This window comes from Haliotis cracherodii, unplaced genomic scaffold, assembly GCF_022045235.1.
Source record: "Haliotis cracherodii isolate W230 unplaced genomic scaffold, xgHalCrac1.p SCAF_2, whole genome shotgun sequence".
NCBI lineage: Eukaryota > Metazoa > Mollusca > Gastropoda > Lepetellida > Haliotidae > Haliotis > Haliotis cracherodii.
Window position 1 is genome coordinate 8,079,760 of NW_027266275.1, and position 27,992 is coordinate 8,107,751.

The 27,992-nt window shown below is 40.2% G+C and overlaps 1 protein-coding gene across 1 annotated transcript in view; it reads right to left on the reverse strand.

Moving 5' to 3' along the window:
* Positions 1–921: 921 nt before the first annotated feature.
* LOC139469692 (acrosin-like) overlaps positions 922–27,992 on the reverse strand; it is a 34,002-nt gene continuing 6,931 nt past the window's right edge. Inside the window, exons 2-4 of the mRNA XM_071251936.1 lie at positions 26,430–27,021; positions 9,029–9,153; positions 922–2,940 (exon numbers count right to left, since the gene is read on the reverse strand). Coding sequence (XP_071108037.1) covers positions 2,263–2,940; positions 9,029–9,153; positions 26,430–27,021 — 1,395 coding nt within the window. The 3' untranslated portion in view covers positions 922–2,262. The remainder of the gene's footprint in view (positions 2,941–9,028; positions 9,154–26,429; positions 27,022–27,992) is intronic.

Genomic DNA, 27,992 nt, shown 5'->3' on the forward strand with positions numbered 1-27,992 from the left:
ATATCACGGCGGGGGACACCAGAAATGGGCTTCACACAAAGTACCATGTTGGGAAAAGAACCTCAGGCTTCGGCGTGAATCACGCTTTAACCACCAGGCTACCCCACCGCCTGAACATATTATTACGGTTGTAATATATCATATAACATTATACTATCTCGCTTTAGATTGGGTTATTTGTATCGTTTCATGATACATTAATAAGAGTCAATCCCATATGTTACTGTATTTTTAAACAGACGGACATATCTGATTATCTCTCTCAAAAGTTGAGTAGTATACATAACGGTGTATCTATCAGACACACGGTTACCAAGAAATCTAGACTACATATTAAACCGCTCAGAGTATTTATATCAGATATAAAAACGGTACCCCAGGTGTATGTCCTTGTTGAGCAAACAGTGGTTATAACCACACCCCAGGTTTGATAAGGTAATAGGACCGCCTCCGTGGTCTAGTGGTAGAGCGTCCGCCCGGAGAGCGGAAGGTCCGGGTATCGATCCCCGACCGCGTCATACCAAAAGACGTTAAAAGAAGGTACTTGTTGTTACCCTGTCTGGCGCTCGGCATTAAGGGGCTAAAACAAGGACTGGTCGACTCGGAGTCAGTATACTGTGTCTGAGTGGGGTATTCATGTTAAAACTGCGGCATGGTATCTCAGTGTGCTAGCACTATAAATGGGCATCAGTCCGGACTAGTACAGGCAGCCACACACGCACACACGTGCATGCACGTTGCTATATAAGTGCAATAATCTTGGACGCGACGTTAAACCCCATTTCACCTCACCTCAGCTGATAAGGTAATACCTCAGAATGACGTTCGAAACAACACAGCCTGATTGTATATCGCATCTACATACACTGCATGAAATAACGCAGGCTGAATAATCGTTCAACAAAATAACAGTACATCATGTAGATTGGTATCATTTATTTCATTTTAAGCACTGGACCCGCCTTAAGTCTCTGCCAAATCATACACAGAGTAAATGCCACGGGCCATAAATATCACATAAAACACATGATAAACATGGTATGATGTACGTTTAAACACAAAATATGAACATAAATTAAACTTAACATATCGTCTTTAATCGCACAGTTGCGAACTTAAACCCTAGGCATTGGTCGCACAAAGAATTTCTCCAATTAGCTGGGAAATTGTGAAGAGAAATTGGTACAACAAATGTGTGAATGAATAGGCTAGTATTTCATTGAGACGTTTAGACTTTTGATCAACTGAGGTGTGCGGAAATAGTGATGAAATACAATGTATAATAATCAAAGCAAATCTTGAATTCGCAACCACGATCAGAGGACCCTCTCGGTGTAATAAGTATGATATTTAAATTAGAGTAAACTGATCATTAAACACAATGATTTAGCGAATAGACACAATCTCTCTCATTCAATTGAAGAAAACCCGTAGAATTAAATGCAGACAAAAATCAATGTTATCTTGATTTTAAGCTAGACATAACAATTAGAGCATTTCCCTCATATATTTGAGTCTCTCAAATAACCATGTACAACTATGGGACGTTCAGTATGTTTAGGGAAAATTGTATACAAATAATATGACATAATAGTGGATAACTGATGGATGTTATATGAGAAATAAATAACACAACTTCAACCAAACGTTAATTTGTAATCGTAAAAAAAATGAAATGTAAAAATGTCAGAGAATTCAATGGTATTCTGTTAAATTAAGAATCCACGCCAAAGTCGCTTGATCGCCATGTTGACGTGACGTCGCAGAAATGAACTTTCAGAATTGACTGCCCGTGTTATGGCCGAGATCCTGACTATACACAGCGCAAATGGCATGGATGGTCCAACGTTATCATATATTTGACGTCACGTTGGAAACATCGTCGTTAATGGTCCTGACTATACACAGCGCTAATGGCATGGAGGGTCTAACGTTATCAAATATTTGTCGTCACGTTGGAAATATCGTCGTTTGTGGAAATGATATCGAGGCCTTTTTCACATTTTCGTGAACAGTCATCCAGAGACGCATCCGGTTCTGGCCTATTGACCACGTCATGATGTCATGATTAGGGCGCTGTACGCGGGCGAGTATTTTTCAGCTTCGATATAGAAGCCATGTCGCCATCTCACTCACATATCCGATGTCTCTGTCATTCATAGAACGTCATTCATCGTCAACCCTGAGCATACATCTGCAACCAAGGGCCTTGAGACCCCGCCTGTTTCATGGTAAAGATTAATCCATACGAATTATCAACGTTTAATGTGAGTTCACGACTCGTTTAATCCAGTCCACAAAACTAGGAACTTTTGTATAAATACCAAATTTCCCTTTGCGTCCGCACCCCTCGCCATAGCTAGTTATCCCATACACAAACCAGCGGGAGGTATTGTTGACCTCATGTGCGCACAAGAGAGGTCCACCACTATCCCCTGCGCACGAGTCCACGCCGCCGCGTGAATACCCTGCGCAAACCTGTGTGTCTGTGATCTCATAGTCAAAGACGCTTTGGCACCTGTTGGCGTCCACTACAGGCACTTTAGCCTCCTGTAAAGCAATTGCCCCAAACAGATGGGTATTTTTCCTTTTCCCCCATCCCACAGTATAACAAAGGGTTTTGGGAGGAATCACTTCGTCTTTCTCGGGAAGACAAGCAAATCCCAGTCCAGCTATTCTGTGTACTGGCTTTTTCAGTTTTATGAGGCCAATGTCGTTTGATATTGTTGAGTAGTCAAATTTTGGATGGGGGAAGTCTTTGTTCGGTTTCTGCGTCACTTCTGTTCCTTCGTATAATTGGAAGTCGTGTTCACCCATACGCACAAGGACTCTTCGCTTTCTGCCTTTCTTCCGGATACAGTGCGCGGCTGTCAGGACCCAAGATGGCGCTATAAGGGTTCCGCCACAATACGGTTCTTCGTATCTTGTCATGATGGCAACCTGGAACGAGAAATGTCCTCTTTAGTAATCATGTAACCAACAGCTCATAATCATTAATAGATATTCTCAGTCTCGTATTTGAGTGACTATAAACATAAATGCTGGTCAGTAGGCCCGGACCCTCTGCCAGTCACGTCTCTGCCGACGACATACATTCCGGGCCCATCTCAAACTCTGACGACGATGCTGCGCTGTCAATAACTGTCCTCTGTAAGGTCTGTAAGCCCTAATTCCTTTGCCTTGGACACTTTCTAATGATTAATCATATGCCTACAAGCATTCGTCGCTGATGGCGTCACTGTCAGGGATTAATTCCGGAGATGCAAAGTACACAAGTATCGGTCTTCATTGGGCGAAGTTACCCTGGGTCTGCCTGTTCTTGGCCAGTCTGATGCCTGCCAGGTCTGTCTTTAACGTTTCATAGGATAGTTACAGCAACAGGGCAGCTACCAAAAGTTCTAACAATGTGGACATGGGTGGCTCCCATCAGCATCATGAGCAGGGCCCGCTCGGGTTGACAAGCTAACGCTTTAACCACTAGGCTACCCTATTGCCCCTTTTTGAGCATGAACAATTTCCACTAATGTGCTATAGAGAGTTAGCTTCACACTTGGTAAATGATGACTCAAAAAGCATGGTAAATGTAGCCTGCTAATTTCACCACTTGTTAACATTGTTGTACACCTGTATCATGACAAATTTGTTGTCTGACGGATAGGTATCTAAACTGCACCTGATAAGTATATTACATGTCATGATACTTTATGTGAAAATAAGTACCATCATATACTGATATGAACCCAAAATATTGAACAGAAAAAAATAAAAATATTAAATATCCCACACAACGGAACATATATTTTGCCCCTACTTACTCGTTACACATGTGCCATATTTAATTAAATTTTTAACATAAATTTCCCTTTAATGGCTATAAATATATTTGCCAAAAATGGATACATTGGCGAGCATATTGTAAGCTGGATTCGAACCTCTTCAACAAATCAGGATGTCATCATGTGGGGAACAAGTGTGATAAGACTCAGGGTCATTGATTCAGTGGTTTCCAAGCAGAAGATGTTATCAAGGACGACGGATAATGCAGGATTTATGACGGACGCCTGACAAACAGGCCACGACATAACCTTACATTGATTTCAGTTAAGTGGGGGCAATAACACAACTAATGAAATTATGTTAATTAATTGACGTCAAAATTCTCGAGGGAGTTTTAATACGTATACTTATGCACTTCACCTTGTTTGTATCCGGGCGCAATCGAGACTTGGGACGTATGTTTTGAAAGGTAGTGAAGAGTTATCTTAAACATGATGTTGCACGTGGAGACTCTGTGAGCTATTTTCGTTCTGTTTTATGCCTCAACTCATCTGGGGGACTTTTATGCTTAAATCTGGACATCTGGTGTCTGTTTCAACTATAGACACGATTTCTTTGATGAAAAACATGACTTGTTTATAACTTTCAAGGTTTACACTGACGTAGTATCATTAAATATATACTGGACGGGGTTGTGTGAAAAGGGTTATGCAACCGACATCAACAACACGCCTGAGAGTACTGCCTGTATGATGCAACTAACATATATGAATCCGGTATGCACCATGTGACTAAAACAAGGAATCTCCGGTTAATGTGTTTGTTGTGATACTAAAGAGACACTGAAACGTCAAATAAATAGTTGTTGCACCACTGCTATAAACCGTTGTCATGGGATCAGATGTTAGTTATGTTACGTGTAAATATCAGGCCTGAAAGCGTTCAATATCGCAAATGAGTTTGTCCAAGCCAATTCTAAACTTCAGCAGTGGTAATTCAGATAATTTCATCGAAATTGCTAAGTTTTATAACGTTTAAACTATAGCCACCTCTCAATTAAACACGAGTGACTAATCAGAGTGAGTGAGTGAGTTGGGTTTAACGCCGCTTTTAACAGTGTGAAAGCTCGAACTGATGCAGGTATTTTCCACTTGGTGAAACCCACGAGCACGGGTATGATGCTGACAATAAGCTTTGAAAAGAAAGCATTATTCGTTTCATTTTACAAAGCCTACTTTTTGCGTAACGAAAGCTATAAGAATACGTGTTATTATTTGGATTCGTAAAAAGAAAAGTGTATTTTGTTCCTAGCTCAACGAAACAATTTTTTTGTCTTTCCGAGGGAGAGTGCGTTTCAGTGATAGAAAAAAGTATACAGTAAAACAACCAAGGTTGTCTGACACTTCTATTGTTTAAATAGATGTTTCAGACAACCTTGTTTTTAAGGATTAAAATTTGAGAACAAGATGGATTACGTCTGTAATCATTATGTTCAGGTAATCGGAAATTTGAACTTTATCTGTCTGCGCTCTTCGGGCTTGAAAATTCGCCTCTTCACGTGTTAATGACAGTTTAATACGGGGTTAATACACCGCGAAGCACTGATGAGAGGCGTCACAATCATATAGCTGCCATGTTGTAAGCCACGAATCTTTTCAAGTCTCGCGACTACTTCCCTAACATCCTCGCCAGGAAATAACTGCGTTAGCAGGCCTTCAAATGATCAACGGCCCGCGACGTTTGATACAGCTACCCCTAGGCTTTACGAAACCATCTAGCATGCTTTAACATAGCTCATTATACACGCCGATCAGGGGTGGTGGTTACTAGCGGTTTGCACTGGCTGTTTTCATTTGTTGTACTTATTCACATTATTTAAATATCTTCTTATAATACGTAGGGCACATTCATGCGAAACACGTGTCTGGGTTGCATTGTCAAAGTGTTGCTTTTCTTCTCTCGGAGAATTATAATTGGCTATTTTTAAAGTGTCTGTTATGTTTCCGTAGGGAATTAGTATTTAACGATGGAGTCATTATTGTATCCCCGCGACTGATTTTGCCCATAAATTGTAAAAAAATGATTTTATTCAGGCCCCACACATTCGTTTGTTCTATTATGGGCGATAGAATATCGCAAGTTATGTGCACTGTAAACGGTTATTTGGTCACTCGTTGTGTCGTGAATGTGGGAAATGTATGATAAAACCTGGAAAAGACTCGCCCTTTCCTTGCGATTAGAGCCACCAGTAAAGACCCACGACCCTGTGTGATATATAGAGCAACATTAACTTCTATCATTTAGATTCGGTGTCTGCAAATAGGAAAGGGAGGATTTCTTTGTATACAGTGTAAAGACGCAGGGTGAACGAGTGTACTTGTGTTTTGTTGAGTGGTGTGTTGTAGGATGAAGAACGTTTTACATTGTGACTGTGCTGCACATTAATATGTTCTGTTTTACGGTGCAAATGTTGTGTTGTCTGTTGTCTTACGTTGTTAATTGTTGACGGTAGTCTGCAGTGCCGTGTTCAAGTTGTGTAATACTAGTGAGTGTTATCGGTTGCTTTATAGTGTTCTGTTTGACGTTGTATGTTATGTAATGCAATGTTCCAAGTGCAGTACGTTGTGATATGTGTTGTGTTCAATGCTATATAATATGAACAAGTGCTGAATGTTATATTACGTGTTGTGTTGAATGCTATATGATATGTTCCATGTACTGTACCTTGTGTTACGTGTTGTGTTCAATGTTATATAATATGATCATGTGCTGAATGATGTGTTACGTGTTGTGTTGAATGCTATATAATATGTCTCATGTACTGTACCTTGTGTTACGTGTTGTGTTCAATGTTATATAATATGATCATGTGCTGAATGTTGTGTTATGTGTTGTGTTGAATGCTATATAATATGTTCCATGTACTGTACCTTGTGTTACGTTTTGTGTTGAATGTTATATAATATGATCATGTGCTGAATGTTGTGTTACGTGTTGTGTTGAATGCTATATAATATGTTCCATGTACTGTACCTTGTGTTACGTGTTGTGTTCAATGTTATATAATATGATCATGTGCTGAATGTTGTGTTACGTGTTGTGTTGAATGCTATATAATATGTTCCATATACTGTACCTTGTGTTACGTTTTGTGTTGAATGCTATATAATATGATCATGTGTTGAATGTTGTGTTACGTGTTGTGTTGAATGCTATATAATATGTTCCATGTACTGTACCTTGTGTTACGTGTTGTGTTCAATGTTATATAATATGATTATGTGCTGAATGTTGTGTTACGTGTTGTGTTGAATGCTATATAATATGTTCCATGTACTGTACCTTGTGTTACGTGTTGTGTTCAATGTTATATAATATGATTATGTGCTGAATGTTGTGTAACGTGTTGACTTGATTGCTGTATGGTATGTCATATTTATGTTGCTTAAGTGTTGTGTTTGTGGTTGAATGTTATATATGTTCCACGTACTGTACCTTGTGTATGTGTTGTGTTCAATGTTATATATGTTCCACGTGGTATACGTTGTGTTACATGTTGCTGAAGCTATATGATATGATACATGCGATGTATGTTATGTTACGTGTTGAAGCTACATAATATGTTTTATGTGATGTATGTTGTGTTACCAGTTGTGTTGAATGCTATATAATATGTTCCACGTACTCTACGTTTTGTTACGTGAGGCGTTGAATGTTATTTGATATGTTCCACGTGGTTTAGTTATATATTGTGGTAGATGTGATCTATCTATCTATCTATCTATCTATCTATCTATCTATCATCTATCTATCTATCTATCCATCTAACTATCCATCCATCTAGCTATCTATCTATCTATCTATCTATCCCATTGAATGGAATCGGGTTACGAATATCCACGAAAAACTGAACACTTTGCATTCTCTAACTGTCTTCACACAATGTTGATGTGTGCTTCTTTAGATCGTGTGAAATGTCAGCAGTTGTTATTCGTCCGCCTTTTTGCGCTAAAGCAAGGCCTGGTCCCCGTGACCTCGCAGTGGTTAATGACCCCGCTCCATTGCTATTTACACAAACCAGGATAAGGTACACATGTTACTCGAACCAGGGACCATATACCCTTGAATGTTCACTGTATACAGGGCTGATCCACACGTGTTTCAATGTGCGTCCTTGGCCAGAATCCCCACAGCCCACAAATGGCGTCGGAACCTTATATAGAGATTGATTTAGGTCTATATATCTAAGATGATCAGTTAACGCACACAAAGCTTGAGAACGTAATTTGTTATACATTTATTGTGAGATGTGCGTCTATTTTATAAAAAGAACAGCGTGACCTCCTTACCCGTTTGGTTAGGTATCGTAGTGAATATAAAGTACTTCCCAGTTGTGTGGTATCCAGGGTATGTAGTGACATAACAAGGCCAGTCGAGGAGCTCTAAAGGGCGGTTATATCGAATTCTTAACTGCGGATATTACGAACTTCAAAGTGCACACTGGTTCGTCATATCCGAAATTTATTATTGCATGGATAAAAACATTTCCCACTAATCCTACAGCTTAAATATATTAGAAAGGTCGTCTGCATGAAGGTATAGTACGGTGTTTGCATGCAGAAAGTACGAATTTTCTAATATTCCTGATATATAAAACGCTTCGTGAAATTAAATTATCTGTCATAAATTGTCATGAATTAAAAGACGGGTATAAGAGGTTACTTTAACGGGTCCGAATTGTCAACACAGAATGTTGCAGTTGGCACAACTTCCCTGAAGAATGACTGAATGAGTTGGGTTTTACGCCGCTTTTAACAGTATTCCAGTTATATCACGGAGTGTCAGCTTAATGTGGGAGGAAAGCCCGAAGTAATGCAGGTCTCAGACGTTTACCACTTCGCTGAAACCCACGAGCACGGGTATGGTGCTGGCAAACCTAGAAACATAATCGGGGCGAACCGGGATTCGAACCCACAATCATAGGTTTCTGGCGTGCACAGCAAATCGCGGCGCCTTAGACGACTGGGCCACCCGTGGCCCCCCTGAAGAATGAATCCACTTGACTTAACAACGTCCTCCTCCTAACTATATGTTGATCGAAACATAAACTTGAGACGTGCATGAGGTGTGTTTCTTCATACCTAGTTTCTAAGTATCTCCGCACGTTACAACGCCGCGCCGTGATGTGACCGGAATATTGTTAAAAGCGGCGTGAAACCTTCACTCACTCACTCACTCAGTCGTGACTCACTTGCCAAGGCCAGCTGAGTCTGTGTGCTTCTCTCCCTCCCACCACTCTGTAGCCACGGGTCAAATTGGACGGGCGGATGCCGCATGTCTTTTGTATTTCCTTCAGACTGGGGGCCGGGTACCTCTCTGTAACACACGGTATACATGTATTGTACATTCTCGCAATATGAGGCTGTGGAAAGGTATGAACTTGTAAATAACAGCGACAAAACAGTTTTCATATTCATGAAATAATGTGTGCTAAAAGCATAGTCGATTGTACGATTCCAACTATATCATATGTTTTTGAATCAATGATACCATAGACATAAATATTTTTCCGAGATAGGTCTATGGGGGCCACCCATACCCCCCCCCCCTCCATAATTATACAGAGGAACTGCCTCAAACTCATTTTAACATATATACAAGTGAGTGAGTTCAGTTTAACGCCGCTTTTAACAGTATTCCAGTTATATCACGGCGTGTCAGCTTAATGTAGGAGGATAGCCGGAAGTGATGCAGTTCTTAGGCGTTTATCACTTCGGTGAAACCCACAAGCACGGGTATGGTGCTATCGAACCCAGGGACGCAACTCTGCACAGCGAATCCCGGCGCCTTAGACGACTGGGCCACCCATATCCCCCCCCCCCCCCCCCCCCCCTCCATAATTATTCAGAGGAAACGTCATATGTGCCAATATAGGACTGGAGATTTCGCCGTTACGTTTGTTTGTTTGTTTGTTGTTTAACACCGCACTCACAGCAATATTCCAGCTATTTAACGGCGGTCTGTAAATAATCGAGTCTGGACAGACAACCCAGTGATTGACATCATGAGCATCGATCAACGCAAATAAGATAGGTTGACATGTATCAACCAAGTCAGCGAGTCTGACCACCCGATGCCTAACGACCAGCATGGGTTGCTGAAGACCAGTTCTAACCCGGAACCTACACGGGAGTCCTTACGTGTACTTGATCCCTATAAGACTACCAATGGTAATACACAGTTTTCGGGCTGCACTGCATTGTTGAGATGTTCCGATATAGGTCTATGGACATAAGAAACCCCTGAAACATTCCAGCTGCTACAACAGCATGTTAAATCACTTTGAACAATTACAAGATAAGAAGTGAGTCCACACACAAGCAATTATCCCCGTGGGAAGAAACACCTAAGGCTTTTTCAAATACATTGTTATTAACGAGATTGGGTTGTTTACACGACGTTGCCTCATAATCCCCACCCATTTGAAACTTTCAAGATAATGCACATATGTGCATATCAACATAATGTACATATGTGCATGTTATATCAAACGTGACAGTAAAATGCACTTATAAAAAAAGAAGGATATAAAGACATCATATACCGTCGCATGTCCCTCCCATAAAGCAATCTTACCCCAGAATCGTTAGACTATAGCATTGGCGCTAAGATCGCTTTGATGAACGAAAGGCCCGCTATATAATGGGAGAATCAAGCCAGTTGACCCTCAAAAACCACTTTGTCTTCTAATTAATATTAATCATACACACATGTATCAAACTGTTAGATAATAATGATCCCAATTAACCATGGTGTCTCATTTGCACTCATGGTAATAATTATTGGTTTGGTTTAACTCCGCATATTAAATATATTAAAGTTATATAATTTCTTATGAATATAGAAATGTTTTGTTTCTGCTATTTATTTACATCACGTGTCAGCTTCATTTGGGAGGAAAGTGATGAAGGTATTAGATGTTCAACGCTGCATGGTTATTAATAACTGCCCATCCCTCCTCTCGGCCCTCTTGCCATCACATTCAAAGACTATGTGACACGGAGGTGATGATTATGGAAATAAACGTTTTACAGACTTTAACGTAAACACGATGCTTTGCAATAATTCCTGCAAATAAGGAGACCGAAAACTTGGAAAAGACTAACGTGTCACGGGAAAGCCAGCCGCCCTTCTGCACGCATGTGAACCAATTGGTTTATGCATTATTTACAGCGTAACAGACTGCACTGGGATCCTCTGGCTGTGGCAAAGGGCTAATACTTTATTCCTTCATTATAAAACCATCACTATTACAGTTTAATAGTTCCGATGAAATGTTTATGTTACGCTCCACTGTGCGTTACCATGCTTTAGTGATCTTGAAATATTAATAGGTATAGTATGTGATATTTAACCTCATGTCTGTGTTTTATACGTTGAAAACGTTTCAAAGTCCAATATGTTTTCATTTATAACCTCTCAATTAAAAAGAACTATGTGTTTGGATAAGTGTCAACATCTTTTATTATTCGTTTTAAAAAGGTTTAAGTTCCTCAACAGATCCCAATTAACCGACTTTGGGGGTCTTGCTTCCCAAATATATTCCCATCTTAAATAAAACCTCCCTGGAGAGAAATCCTGTCTCAGACAGCAGATGTTTTACGGCTTTTAGATCAGAGATCAAAATGTGTTAAAAGTTAAAACCATTCAACCGAATCCAAAGCTACATGCTCTTTTCGTGGTCATAAGAAATCTCTGCTAAAACCTCTATTCTACTAAAACCTAAAATCTCTAACAGTTATAGTTCCCGATGCGATTTAAAAAAAATTGATATTTTGAGACAAGTTGCTATAAATTGAAATTTGAACATACGGCGCAGCTGTGTTCGTTATGCATGAAGATATGTTTCCCTAAATATCAGTTCCCCTGAACGTCCCATAATTTGTGAAATTTCAGGAACGACCCACAGTTTCATTTCCCTGAGTGAGTGAGTGAGTGAGTGGGGTTTAACGCCGCTTTTAACAGTATTCAAGGGCGTCTCAGCTTAATGTATGAGGAAAGCCCGACGAGATACAGGTTTCAGACGTTTATCGCTTTGGTGAAACACTTGAGCACGGGTGCTGACAAGCCTAAAATCATTTCAGGTTGAACCGGGATTCGAACCCACAGTCACTGGTTCCTGGCGTTCTCAAGGGGACGTAAGGAGGAATGGAGTGTAAAATGATTCACCGTTGTCATAGCAAACGTACATAACCAACAAACTCTACATTAACGTACATAAAATTAGAGCAAATAATGATTTTACATGATTTAAACGTGCACCAACTTGAATTTAATACCCCAACTTAATAAGTATACGACCATTGCATGACGTCTTCGGAACGAACTCCTAAGGAAACTAAAGTAATTCGGTCTGCTTCACCGTCACCCGTAAATGTGCAAACGATAATGCCCTTGGTTTATATCATGTAATATACTGTGATCCATGGCTTAATTACAACAACAGATTGCTTCTAAACTGGTACCACTATTATATTAATATGAAACAAATGCCCACTTTGCTTTACCCGAAATAACCTTATCAGGAACGGCTACCTGACGTTATCTCGCAGCGACCAAATCACAAAGCCAGGTGTATCAAAATGGCTCTTAAATTAACTCCGTATCTCTAAGTTTATTGCTCTATCATTTATGTAAAGTAAACGTTTAAATTATGACGTACAAAGTGTGCTGTTTGTTAAATTCTGGCCTAGAGCCAAGTACCAGAAAGTTGATTAATGTTTGTTTGAAGTACATGTTCCCACTTGCGTGGCTGGTTGTGGGTGATCCGTATCAAGTGTAGTAATTTAAGGTTGTATGTATTACGTAATGGGGTATTCTTGGCGCGGCAGTGTACAGTTAGACGATATCTTACTATGGTAATAGTTCATACTTGCAATATGAGTGAGCGAGCTGTGTTTAACGCCGTTTTTAACAATATTCCAGTTAGATCACCTCGTATCAGGTTATTGTGGAAAGAAAGTCCGAAGAGATGCATGTCTCAGACGTTTACCACTTTGGTGAAACCAACGAGCTCACAAAATCTAGAAACATTATCGGGGCGAAGGGGATTCGAACCCACACTCATAGGTTTCTGGCGTGCCCAAGTGACGCAACTCACAGCGAATTGCAGCGCCCCTTGACGACTGGCCTCCCCCAGTTGCAATATGAATATGCAACGATACATGTATATACCATGAATATGTCTGAATGTCTCTATTCATCAATTTGTCTGAACTAACATCTACACGTTCATACCCGAACCATCAACATCTACAAGAGCATATCTGAACCAACATATATAGGTACATATATCAATCAACAGCCTATATATGTGGATTCAAAAAACAACAACCTATTTGTGTACATAACTATACCAACACCATATACAAGAGCATATCTGAACCAACAACATATACAAGAGCATATCTGAACCAACAACATATACAATAGCATATCTGAACCAACAACATATACAAGAGCATATCTGAACCAACAACATATACAAGAGCATATCTGAACCAACAACATATACAAGAGCATATACTAAAGAGCATATCTGAACCAACAACATATACAAGAGCATATCTGAACCAACAACATATACAAGAGCATATACTAAAGAGCATATCTGAACCAACAACATATAAAAGAGCATATCTGAACAAACAACATATACAAGAGCATATCTGAACCAACAACATATACAAGAGCATATCTGAACCAACAACATATAAAAGAGCATATCTGAACCAACAACATATACAAGAGCATATCTGAACCAACAACATATACAAGAGCATATCTGAACCAACAACATATACAAGAGCATATCTGAACCAACAACATATACAAGAGCATATCTGAACCAGCAACATATAAAAGAGCATATCTGAACCAACAACATATACAAGAGCATATCTGAACCAACAACATATAAAAGAGCATATCTGAACCAACAACATATACAAGAGCACATCTGAACCAACAACATATACAAGAGGATATCTGAACCAACAACATATGATATGAATATACTAATATACTAATGCGGTGATTTGTTTTTATTGACTTTGATAGCACATCAGCTGAAGTCATTATCCACAGCAAGGCAATTCGGGGACATAGTGTCAAAGACGTTTCCAGATTACACGGAGCCGGTAACTCCATCGCGTGATTGTCAGGGCAGAATGTGACGTCATCAAACGTGACAAACATGGCAAAGATAAGAAACATTTGCAGCAAAACACATTTAACATTGTTATCTATGTAGTAGCATCATTAAGTAATCAATGAAAAATATCACAAAAAAATATCACTAAACTGCTCAACTGCGTCAGCGATTATTTGACACAGATCCCAGCACGGGACAGTTTGTCGTGATTTCCCGAGGTAATGAGCTGTCGCTGGTTTTTTTAATCATTTTGCCACTGTGACACCCGTCGCCACGATATACTGAGTGGTCTTCGATAAATGTCACGGTAGTTGCCCCTACATATTTTTTGTCGCCACAAACCGACTGTACATCTCGATTAGTACGTGGTCTCCTGGCCTCGACTCCTGTCTACCAACATACTCTATCGAACAAGGTCAAATACATTGGATTTGTAACTGTCTAGATACATTGAAAGTCAGTTTTTTGTAGAACTTTCTTTGACGGTGATCACAGTATTTGGCATAATGTCGAGGCACGACATGTTAAGCATTATCTATTAACGCCATGCATACTCTTGTAGTAGTATTAACATGTAGGGGGTGTGGGCGTATAACATTATGCATACTTGTGTAGTAGTATTAACATGTAGGGTGTGTGGGCGTATAACATCATGCATACTCTTCTAAAAGTATTAACATGTAGGGTGTGTTGACGTATAACATCCTGCATACTCTTGTAGTAGTATTAACATGTAGGGGGTGTGGGCGTATAACATTATGCATACTTGTGTAGTAGTATTAACATGTAGGGTGTGTGGGCGTATAACATCATGCATACTCTTCTAAAAGTACTAACATGTAGGGTGTGTTGACGTATAACATCCTGCATACTCTTGTAGTAGTATTAACATGTAGGGTGTGTGGGCATATAGCATCATACATAATCTTGTAGTAGTATTAACATGTAGGGTGTTTTGACGTATAACATCATGCATACTCTTGTAGTAGTATTAACATGTAGGGTGTGTGAGCGTATAACATCCTGCATACTCTTGTATTAGTATTAACATGTAGGGTGTGTGGGCGTATAACATCATCCATACTCTTCTATAAGTATTAACATGTAGGGTGTGTTGACGTATAACACCATGCATACTCTTGTAATAAGTACTAACATGTAAATATTTTTGTATGTATACTCGTGTAGATAGTATTAATATGTAAAACGTGTTGACGTATGACTTCATACATAGTCTAGTGGGCAGTATTAACATGTAAACTGTGTTGTAGTATAACCACATGTATAATTTTGTATGTAGTATGAACATGTAAACTGCGTACAGTGAGGTTATCTGGTACGTCTCCATATTGTGAGGTCGGTGCCTGTACAGTGATATATAGTGACCAGTGCCGCTATCAATGTATATGGTACGACCCTATACTGAGATATAGTGCTCCGTGCCTACTATGAATATAGTGGTCAGCGCCTGTAGTGAGATATAGTGGTCGGTGCCTACAGTGGGATATAGTGGTCTGTGCCTACAGTGAGATATAGTGGTCGGTGCCTACAGTGAGATATAGTGGTCGGTGCCTACAGTGAGATATAGTGGTCGGTGCCTACAGTGAGATATAGTGACCAGTGCCGCTATCAGTAGACATGGTACGATCCCATACTGAGATACGGTGGTCGGTGCTTAATATGAGATACGGTTGTCGATGCCTACTATGAGACACGGTGGTCGGTGCCTGTAGTGATATACGGTAGTCGGTGCCTGTAGTTATATACGGTGGTCGGTGCCTGTAGTGATATACGGTAGTCGGTGCCTGTAGTGATATACGGTAGTCGGTGCCTGTAGTTATATACGGTGGTCGGTGCCTACTATGAGATACGGTGGTCGGTGCCTACTATGAGATACGGTAGTCGGTGCCTGTAGTGATATACGGTAGTCGGTGCCTGTAGTTATATACGGTGGTCGGTGCCTACTATGAGATACGGTGGTCGGTGCCTACTATGAGATACGGTGGTCGGTGCCTGTAGTGATATATGGTGGTCGGTGCCTACTATGGGATACGGTGGTCGGCGCCTACTATGAGATACTGTAGTCGGTGCCTACTATGAGATACGGTGGTCGGTGTCTACTAGGAGATACTGTGGTCGGCGCCTGTAGTGATATACGGTAGTCGGCGCCTGTAGTGAGATACGGTGGTCGGCGCCTGTAGTGAGATACGGTAGTCGGCGCCTGTAGTGAGATACGGTGGTCGGCGCCTGTAGTGAGATACGGTGGTCAGTGCCTACTATGAGATACGGTAGTCGGTGCCTACTATGAGATACGGTGGTCGGTGCCTACTATGAGATACGGTGGTCGGCGCCAGGCATAAGTATTCACTGTGCCGGCTTCCAAGATACACCCGTAGATGTAATATTGCCGAGTATGGCTTAAATCCCTGATTAAAAAGACAGAAGAAATACCTAAAGACAGTGTTTTCCTGCACGCGAGTTTTAAGCTGGTGTGATAGTTTCCTAATATCCGCCAATTTGAAGAGTTCATTTTCAGCTGCCTTTTTCTTCAAAAGCAAATCGAAGATAAATGCCAACTTCATACGTAGTACAACACAAAGACTTCCGTCTTCACATGTTTAAGCTACGTGAATAGGTGCACGCGGGAAGAAAATCTGCCATCTTGTCTCAATGTGATTCTCATTGAAGACAAAAATAACCACAAGTTGAAATTGCCGTCGAACTTCAAAGCTACTGCTGTTTAGAGCTCATAACAACGCCTGAGGCTCCGGTCTGGTCTCAATCCGCCCCCGCCGCTATAATGTTCCTATAACACGCGGTGTGTGGAGCTTACAGGAGATTACCCGACCATTATTTACACTCTACCAATGGGTCTCGCGGCTTTGCTGGAATAATGTCGCGTAACCTGTTAACACGATGTTGTCGGAATCCTATCATATAAAGATCGGGTCAAATATAACTTGTCTTGCCCGTGACATTTACTGGGACGTTGTCGCGACGGAATCGCCGAAGGCTGCGGCTTATTTTGGACAAAATCTTTCCTGATCATGAGATAATTTCCACGCAAGGGTGTGCCAGTGAATACTAAAAGAAGAAAAATGTAAAAGCCATGTGTTTCGAGAATATCGTTCATCGATCATGTTTTTTTTATTCTTGACAATATGCATTTTCGTCAAGTATCAAGATAACGATTTCTTTATTTTTCTCTGGTTTATTCAAAACATGGCTATTATTGTGAGCTAATCACTTAAGCACGTCTAGTTAAATGTCAAAGGAACACAATATTATGACTGAACGTACGTCTGTAGCCGTCGCATTACAAATCATAATCACGTCGTCAAGCTGTTCTAATGCAACCAGGCGCTCTTTAAATTTCAGGAAAACAATTAAATCCAAGTGTAACCGATCTGCATCATACATAGCAGTTTGATAAAAACAAAACCCAAGATAAAACACAGGCGTCTGTACACGACAAAACATTGTAAAAATAGCTGCTAAAATCGATCGTCTACGACATGACATGGAGCGTTTAAGGGCTTTAGACGACCCACTAAATAGGGATCATACAGGTAAGATAGCGTCTACTATATATCACTAAGTGAAGGCATGATTCATATAGGCGCAGCATCTACGACACGACAATCTACAGATGCGCTATTGGCAAGCGTCTATGAGATGACACAACATAGAGACGTTACAGACGATCTACAAGAGGACAATACACACTGGCTATATAGGAGGCCTGTAGTGACATATAGCGGTCGGAACATGTAGTGAGATATAGCGGTCGGAACATGTAGTGAGATATAGCGGTCAGTGCCTACATTGAGATATAGTGGTCGGCACCTGCAGTGACATATATAGTGGTCAGCACCTGTAGTGAGATACAGTGGTCAGTGCCCATATTGAGATATAGTGGTCGGTGCCTACAGTGAGATATAGTGGTAAGAGCCTGTAGTGACATACAGTGGTCAGCGCCTACAGTGAGATATAGTGGTCGGCGCCTACAGTGAGATATAGTGGTCGGCGGCTGTAGTGAGATATAGTGGTCGGCGGCTGTATTGAGATATAATGTTCGGCGTATATAGTGAGATATAGCGGTCAGTGCCCATATTGAGATATAGTGGTCGACGCCTACAGTGAGATATAGTGGTCAGCGCCTGTAGTGAGATATAGTGGTCAGCGCCTGTAGTGAGATATAGTGGTCAGCGCCTGTAGTGAGATATAGTGGTCAGCGCCTGTAGTGAGATATAGCGGTCAGTGCCCATATTGAGATATAGTGGTCGACGCCTACAGTGAGATATAGTGGTCAGCGCCTGTAGTGAGATATAGTGGTCGGCGCCTGTAGTGAGATATAGTGGTCGGCGCCTGTAGTGAGATATAGTGGTCGGCGCCTGTAGTGAGATATAGTGGTCGGCGCCTGTAGTGAGATATAGTGGTCAGCGCCTGTAGTGAGATATAGTGGTCAGCGCCTGTAGTGAGACATATTGGTCGGCGGCTGTAGTGAGATATACTGGTCGGCGGCTGTAGTGAGATATACTGGTCGGCGGCTGTAGTGAGATATACTGGTCGGCGTTCATAACACGAAACTATACAAACGTGCACTCAATGGGCGTACATGACACAAAATTACACAGATGCGCAGTGGACGGGCGTCCATGACACGAAACTACACAGATGCACAGTTGACGGGCGTCCATGACACGAAACTACACAGATGAACAGTTGACGGGAGTTCATGACACGACACTAATAAACGAAACCACACAGACGGGCCATAGACGACCGTCATCGACCCGACGCTACACACAGGCACAATAGTCTACTAAAATGCCACTACTATTGAGTAAGCGAATTTGGTTTAACGCCGCTTAATTAGAATAATATTGCGGTTATATCATAGCATGACGCACGTCTGAGACGTTTACGACCACGGGGAATGATGCTAGAAACCTAGAAATATAATCCAAACGAATCTTGGCTCACCTTTTCGAGAACACCTGGTATCATCACTACATGATAGTTGATATTTGAGATTCATAAACATAAGCTTATGTTATAGTCGGAATCGTACAATGGACGTTTCTTAATGGATTTTGTTGCTTTTTGTTACCCAGATGGATAATGTGCATATATATATATATATTACGCCGCAACTCACAGATGTTAATATAAGCTGTGTAGCTGTACTTAAGGTTGATCACATCCCCCAATGAGATGGTGGCAATCGCCATCAGCATTTCAGAGACCGTATCGCATGTCGTTCAAGATAACACAAGCAAAAACTACCATCAAACATGAACTCTCGATACGACGTGTCAGAATCACAGCTAGTGAGCCTTCTCATGTTACAACGAAGTGACCCTGCGATCTTTATATTTCCCGCATATGCATTGAAGATAGATCGTATCATGAGGGGTGAAGATTTGCGTTACTTTATATAGTTGTCATGGTCGACATGTCCAGAAACCATGGCGGTGATAGAGGACCACCCTGTGGAAACCCCGCCAGGAAACACGTTGTAAGTGATGACTCTTCGAGATAGCTGCCTGTCTAGAGGCTGATAAACCGTTTATTCTCATTGGTGCAGATTAAAAATAAAACACTGAAACTAGATAGAGGACGCACAGGTTTGCCACTTTGTAGCTGTTACAGTTTTTTAACGGCCGTGTGTTTTTACCGACAGCGTTTTTTGACTACGATTAGATTATCGTGCAAATGCATCGCTGGGGGTCACTCTCTTTACACATCTTGATCTACATCTCAACCCATAGTAGTTGATGTACGTGAGGGCTGAGAGAACGCCTGAAGTACCTTCCTCTAAAGCTTCCCTTCATTACGCTTTAAATTATTTGGAATTTCACTATTCCCCTTCTCTCCTTTTGATCATGAATGTAATTATTATTATAAATAATTATTTCACAATCTCCCTTCTGCCCTTTACATTTGATCATGAATGTAATAATTATTTCACAATCTTCCTTCTGCCCTTTACATTTGATCATGAATGTAATAATTATTTCACAATCTTCCTTCTGCCCTTTACATTTGATCATGAATGTAATAATTATTTCACAATCTTCCTTCTGCCCTTTACATTTGATCATGAATGTAATAATTATTTCACAATCTTCCTTCTGCCCTTTACATTTGATCATGAATGTAATAATTATTTCACAATCTTCCTTCTGCCCTTTACATTTGATCATGAATGTAATAATTATTTCACAATCTTCCTTCTGCCCTTTACATTTGATCATGAATGTAATAATTATTTCACAATCTCCCTTCTGCCCTTTACATTTGATCATGAATGTAATAATTATTTCACAATCTTCCTTCTGCCCTTTACATTTGATCATGAATGTAATAATTATTTCACAATCTCCCTTCTGCCCTTTACATTTGATCATGAATGTAATAATTATTTCACAATCTTCCTTCTGCCCTTTACATTTGATCATGAATGTAATAATTATTTCACAATCTTCCTTCTGCCCTTTACATTTGATCATGAATGTAATAATTATTTCACAATCTTCCTTCTGCCCTTTACATTTGATCATGAATGTAATAATTATTTCACAATCTCCCTTCTGCTCTTTACATTTGATCATGAATGTAATAATTATTTCACAATCTTCCTTCTGCCCTTTACATTTGATCCTGAATGTAATAATTATTTCACAATCTTCCTTCTGCCCTTTACATTTGATCATGAATGTAATAATTATTTCACAATCTTACTTCTGCCCTTTACATTTGATCATGAATGTAATAATTATTTCACAATCTTCCTTCTGCCCTTTACATTTGATCATGAATGTAATAATTATTTCACAATCTCCCATCTGCCCTTTACATGTGATCATGAGTTTAATAATTATTTCAAATTCGTATTTCACAATTTCCTTTCCCCCCTTTACGTTTAATTTCAGTTGTAATTTTTGTTTCATGCTCAATTAGGAGGTAGGTAAAGTATCATTAGGTCTGGCACACAGTATCTGTCAGGTTGTAGGTTGGAGTAAGGGGACTGTTTACTGGGCATCTATGCAGTTTCATTACCCGTCTTTGATTATACTGTGTCAAGGAATAGCTGCTATATGAGTTCTTTCGTTCAAACAGATAAATATACCCGTTTCCGAGGAATGTTTGATAAACATTGACATCTGTGATGTTACATATTCAATGTTATCATAAAATCAGATCATCACGATCCGTGAATATCTGCGGTAGAAAAGGTCTTCAGAACCCCAAGCTTGCCTTAAAGGGCGACTATGCTTGTCGTAAGAGGCGACTAACGGGATCGGGTGGCCAGGCTCGCTGACTTGGTTGATGCATGTCATCATATCCCAATTGGATGGATCGATGCTCATGATGAGAATCACTGGATTGTCTGGTCCAGGCTCCAGACCACCGTCATACAGCTGTAATATTGCTGAGTACGGCGTTAAACAACAAACAAACATCACACGTGGGGCAGTGTAAGAGTGACACAATAACCATATATATTTCATTTTTGTCTCGTCCCATTGCACCCAGTTAATATGTGTGTAGATGACATGCAAGTATGAACAAGTGAACCACAGATAGAATTTCGTAGTTCCTAAAGCCGATATGATGGGTAGCAGACATCAAGATGTCGCTGTGTGGGTGACGGATGTACAGTACATGTTATCACTCTGGTTGAAATAAATATATTTCTCATATGATGGGCAAGTTTCTCGGCAGGATAAGGCCAACGGATAAAAACCCCGATATCCGTTGGGATCATATGCGGAAAAAGATGCAAATAACAAAGTTCAAGTAGGGACTATTTTCAGTGTTTACAAACAAACATGGCGTCGCCGTTGTCATTCGGTGAATGAGTCAGAATTAACCATCGGGAAAAACAACTGGGATAATTGCTATAATAACAAAATAATAGTCTAATATACTGAAAATTAGTGTCTAACTGTTACGGTAGCTAAGGCATTTTACCTGTTTGGCAACTTTGGATATATAAATTGCGAAACAATTTAGCGAGGAAACTAGCCTTGGCGGAACGCGTTTCCATGTCTGTACTTGTTGACCTTGGAACCTTTTCTCCAAATTAAAACAGATAGATTTGACAGAAGTATGTCCGAATTGCTACCTTGTTTCGTTATGTCTTGTGTGTACATCCAACTGCACTTCGGAACGTTATGATAGGACAGACTCAAAACAAACTTGACGTCATTTTATAAAGGGCAGTTACTCTAGCGGACAGACCGATGTATTGCCGCGAAAGGCAAGTTGAAACAATATCTGTAGGCAATATGTGGTGGATATATGTAGTTACGCCACCGTATAACAAACAGGTTCAACTGGAACTATATTGACTGTTGTCACTGTCCAACTGACACATCACTTACGCCCTTACGTCATATATATTAATGCGGACATTCCAGGAAAACTTGCAATGTTTAGGTAATGTTTCTGAGAGATGGAAAGAGATTTTTCGAGGACAGTATTGAAGAGTGACGTCATATGATGAAGCTTGTGTGTTTAGGGATTTCCCGTATTAGGAATAAGCACAATGTTAACTTCCTTTTTATGTCAGTTTCACATTGATAAGGCAAACTTATTTCAGATGGCCATGTATGGAATTAATATCGCTTCTCGCTGTTTGATGTGCTGTTGACAATGTTTCGTTTTTAAACTGTAAATGTCTCACTTATCTCATCAATCGAGACTGTTCGTTTCGCAAAGCGCTATTTTTGTTACTTGACCTGTGTAAATTCTTTCGTTTCCAACAGCGGTCTCGTAAATTTCAAGATTATTTTTAGTTGAAGTTGATTTTGTATATAATCATATCTCAATGTATGTGACCCTAAATAACTTTTGTTACTTTTGTTTTAAGATTTTGCAAACACGGAACTACTTTTTCAGTCGCAAATACAAAGGGTGGTGAAACGTCCCTGTGTGTTAGGTAGGGCGATTTAACACAACAACACAAAAAGTATATAATGAATAGAATATTCCATGTGTCTCCTGAAATATCATGAGAGAAATATGATATTAAGACACAAGAAACATCCTCTATATATTATTTGGATAAGAGTAATATGAATGTAGTGATAATTGTATAAAAGGCAAAATGTAAAAGAAGAAATAAGGTTTCTCAAAACCGAAATATTGCGTTAAACTGTTATGTATAATACGTCACCGCCAGGGTATAATCATATTTCATTGGGCGTAAAAGTCAAAATAGTGGTGGAAATTATAAGAATGGATCACGGACAATAAAGGAAATCCCGCTTACAACACAATTCGGCGGTGTCCATTGTACCAGTTGGTACTGGGAATAGCAAGAACAACAGCACCAGAATGTTGTCCACTTAAGTAAAAAACAGCACTATTACGCCTTAAGTATTGGAACAATCATGGGCCAAGATCATGAGAACGTGAACATTTGACCTCCTAATTGCCGTCGCTACCACCACATTAATCAATTTTAATTGTCAGAAAAAACGTTTTCGAGATTTCACCTTACATCAGATAAGCTCGCACTAGTCTAAATAATGTTGCAGGGGAAACAAGAAAAATGAAAGGTATTTTTGAAAGATGTTATATATTTATACTTAGGATTCCAGTATCATGTGTATTTAAGAGTTTTTGCGAGGGCCGTAGTTGAAATAAAGTGAAAAAGGGAAGTTTCAACTTTCTCCTATTACGCTGCCAAACGTTTTCATAACATTTTGCATGTGTAATGTTCTTATCGTTAACGTTTGGTAAGTAGAACTTGAAAGCCGTCGAAGGCAAGATATGAACCATGTGTGACATTAGATCTAGAAGCAGAACAGTTTGTTTTGATTTCGAACATAAAATCGTTTAAGGAATAGGATGACATCTAACGGTGAGGTTTTACAAGTGTTATTCTTGAAATTGAGACAACAAAAAGTAATTAAGAAAAATGACGTTAATATTTTTAATATGTTGAGATTAAAGACTTGGTATCTTCAGCTGGAGCGACTAATTTATATGTCGTTAAAGTTAACGATTTCTGACTTTCGCTTGATAAAACTTCAAAGAGATGCTTTACTTTCAAAATGGTTGAAGAGTTGAAATCTGTATACCTCGATATTTAATAGTCAGGTCAGAAAATACCTAAAGTGACAACGTTTTGTCTTATATTAACACCTATGTTCCCAATCCAGTCTATATTCACAGACTACTAAAGTTCTTGATTGATTCAATTCCGAAAATGAGAAGACATTATTTGGAAATGAAAACGAGTAACATTGAACTTTTAGGCCTTATCGTTACCAGTTCTATGCTTGGGTAGAACATCAAACATTGTAATTTTCTCCTTAGTATAATTAAGCGTGACGGCATTGCTCCAGGAACCGAATGTGTATATATGGAGGGGCGTCGCGGTTGAGGAGGTAACCATTAGCCCAGTGGAATGTTCATTGAAGGTACCAGTGGATTTAAGATATTTTTCTTACTTTAAGCCATTGGGTTATGTAACTAAAGAGGGGTTTGACACGCTAAGAGTACACATTACTTGAGATTCCCAAGGATATAGTGCATGTTTTAATCAGTAACTAGTTTTGATGTTGGCCTAAGATCACACGTTCCGTGATCATTTGAAGAAAGAAATGTCAGGTTGTTATTTTTTTTTCTGTTTCATACACACCAAATAACATTTGGATATCGCTTGAAAGAATAGGGAGAGTGTGTGTTTGTATATCATCATGTAGAAATGACGTTTCATGTTATAGGTGAGGTGAAATTGGGTTAAACGTTGCGTCCAAGATTATTGCACTTATATAGCGACGTGCATGCACGTGTGTGTGCGTGTGTGTGTGTGTGTGTGTGTGTGTGTGTGTGTGTGTGTGTGTGTGTGTGTGTGTGTGTGTGTGTGTGTGTGTGTGTGTGTGTGTGTGTGTGGCTGCTTGTACTAGTCCGGACTGAATACCCCACTCAGACACAGTATACTGACTCCGGGCCGACCAGTCCTTCTTTTAGCCCCTTAATGCCGAGCGCAAGACAGGGTAACAACAAGTACCATCTTTTAACGTCTTTTGGTATGACGCGGCCGGGGATCGAACCCCGGACCTTCCGCTCTCCGGGTGGACGCTCTACCACTATACCACGGAGGCGGTCTTTAATGTTATATGTACGGTATATCGATTTTCTTGTATGGATCCATTATGGTCAAATAGCAAATTCCCTTTTACTGATATACACACCTGAACTAGAATTATAGCTTTCACTTTATGTCGAGTAATATTGCAGCTAGTCCAGCCTTTGGTGACTAAATTTCAGAGCTTTTGAGATACAATCGAACATGCTCTTTCTACGAGGATTTCAAAGAGTGTCTTACGACTCTTTTGTTTGATCAGGGTTACAACATTCGAGGCCCCAGTAAAGCTTTAAAAATGTTAACGGTAAACATGTGGAGGTCATTTCAAAATTTGACACAGTGACAAAAATGATGTCCTATGCAATCCCCTATTCTGACTTGTTCCATGTCTCCCCGTGATTGTTTTGGTGAACAGCTGACTTGCCTTTGCATGTGTTTGTGACGGGTGCCACCGTTGGGGCAAGATACGCTCACCTTTTCGCGAACACTTTTCTGTATCTTCACTATTTGATAGTAATTCATAAACACATGGTCATGATATAGTAAGAATCGTACAACGGACTTTGGTTTCGGCGGAAACTTCATAGGATTTGAGGAAGGGTTTTGTCGTTTTTATTAAAATTGTCAAGTTTGTTCCAGGTTAACTAGTGAGTGATTATTTGATTGGCATATCAGATACTATGACGTCATCACAGTCACTGTTAATGTAGCATGTATTGTCAGTGAAACAAGTGGATTGAGCAAATGCCTGACAATATCCAGTCCGAAAGGACCGACTGTTTGATATTTTTGAGGGTGGTTGGAATATTTTTTGAAAGTCTTTGAATGAGTGAGTGAGTTGGATTTTACGCCGTTTCGAACATTATTGCACATATATCACGGCGTGTCAGCTTTATGTGGGAGGAAAGCCCGAAGTGATTCAGGTCTCACTACTTTGGTGAAACACACGAACACAGGTGTGGTGCTGACAAACCTAGAAGCATAATCGGAGCGAACCGGGATTTAAACCCGCGATCATAGGTTTCTGGCGTGCCCAAGGGACGCAACTCTGCACTGCGAATTGCGGCACTTTAGGCGATCGGGCAAACTCGTGCCCCAAGAAAATATTTGAAAATTAAATTGCCTCAGGTTTACAAAAAGAAAAGTTGGACATGCTGGATGTCAGAGAAAAAGCGCTCAGCAAGTATCGGCATTGTTCTGTCACCAAGAAAAACTTAAAAGTATTGATTTAATCGGGGCAACACGTTACGCCAGTCTTTGAAGGCGTGTTATTTGGGACGTTGCATTTCGTTTGACGTTTTCCAATATAATGAAACATATTGCACTTACTTTTCTTCTTTTTCTTCAATGAAGGTCGAGACACTTTAGATTTAGCTTTTGAAACAGGCGCAACTGTCGTTGTATTATCACTGGCGGCGTCAGCTACTGTCGACTTAATAAAGTAACGTCTTTCACAACGGCTGCCCGCCGCACTGCAACGTCTTTCTTCTTGGATATAACTCTTACTGCACACGCTGTGGACGGAACATTTGCGCGTGCGCCTTTGCTTGCACGTGCGTGAGCATGCGCCCCACTCGGTCCAAGAGTCGTAGAGCAGATCGTAGAGGAGTTGTTCAATGTAGCGATTCCGACGTCGGAAACCATAGACTTGATAAGACAACACGGAACAGCCTCCGCGACGTCGTTTACATATTCTTTTCTCCTTCAACCACGTCTTACCGCACTGTTGCTGCCGTCGGCATCGTCGCACCCGGGTTTGTTCACATTTTCTGTTGCATGTTGACCATCTGGACCAGGGGCTGTAATATTCGCACAGAATATTGTCTATACCCCCTACGCCCTTGTGAACGTATTTTGTGCTATTTAACGCCGGCGTGGGAGTTGTGTTGTTTGGTTCAACGCCTTCTTCACTCACTGACACCTGTAATTATAGGAAAGATGTAAGCAATATTGTCTCTAAAGTTTATTTTCTTTGTCAGACCCTCCATTCTGTAAATAGAAAATATCTTAAATGCATCGCGGTGTCAAAATAGCGGATAATTGGCATGTTTCACAGATGATTGTTACGTGCGGTACCAACTTTCATACCAGTTCGTCTTGGTTTTGTTTTTCAGTTTCCGTATTTATAAATTCCTGCACGTCAGAGTTATATATGAAACGAATAAACCGGTATTGTTCACACGTTTTTGCCATTTTGAAATAAACAGTTTAGAATATCCAATTGATAAAGCATGAAAGTCGCACGTAGACCGTCCTGTATTTTAACAGTGCACTTCCGTTTCTTCTACAACATCCGTGTGCGAACCCAAAGCTTCTAGCAGGGAACCCACACCTTAGGTATCAACATTAATCATCTCTAGACCCACAAAAGTGCAATGTCGAGAGTTCACGAAGGACACATTTGCGGTATATCTATAATAATGTAGCAATACAGGTATAAAGTCAAATGGCAGCCTTTCTGCTGGCATAGTGCACTTCGTGACCTCTGGGATCAGGCGGTGTTCACCCAGGGCTTAGTTCGAACTGAAATGGGGGTTGTATCTTCTCGCATCCCTAAAACAAACATACCCATCTGCTGCCACGAAAATAAGCTAACGATGCACAAACATATTTTGAATCAATTCATTTGTTTAAAATGTAAATCATAATGGCGTAACATTTTATGGTAATATTGTTTGAAGCAGATTCGCTCTGCTTCATGCCAATTTCATTTCCATTCATGTGAACTTTTTTCGGTCTTGTGAGTGGCGGGTGCTACCATTTGGGCAGGCCATGCAGAGAGTAAGCTCCCCTGCTCTGGTTTGGGAGAGAAAATGCTGTAAGGGAAAGACAAAACGTACCCAATAATTATCTCAGTTGGCACGTAGGTTTTAACTTAAATCCAAAAAATAT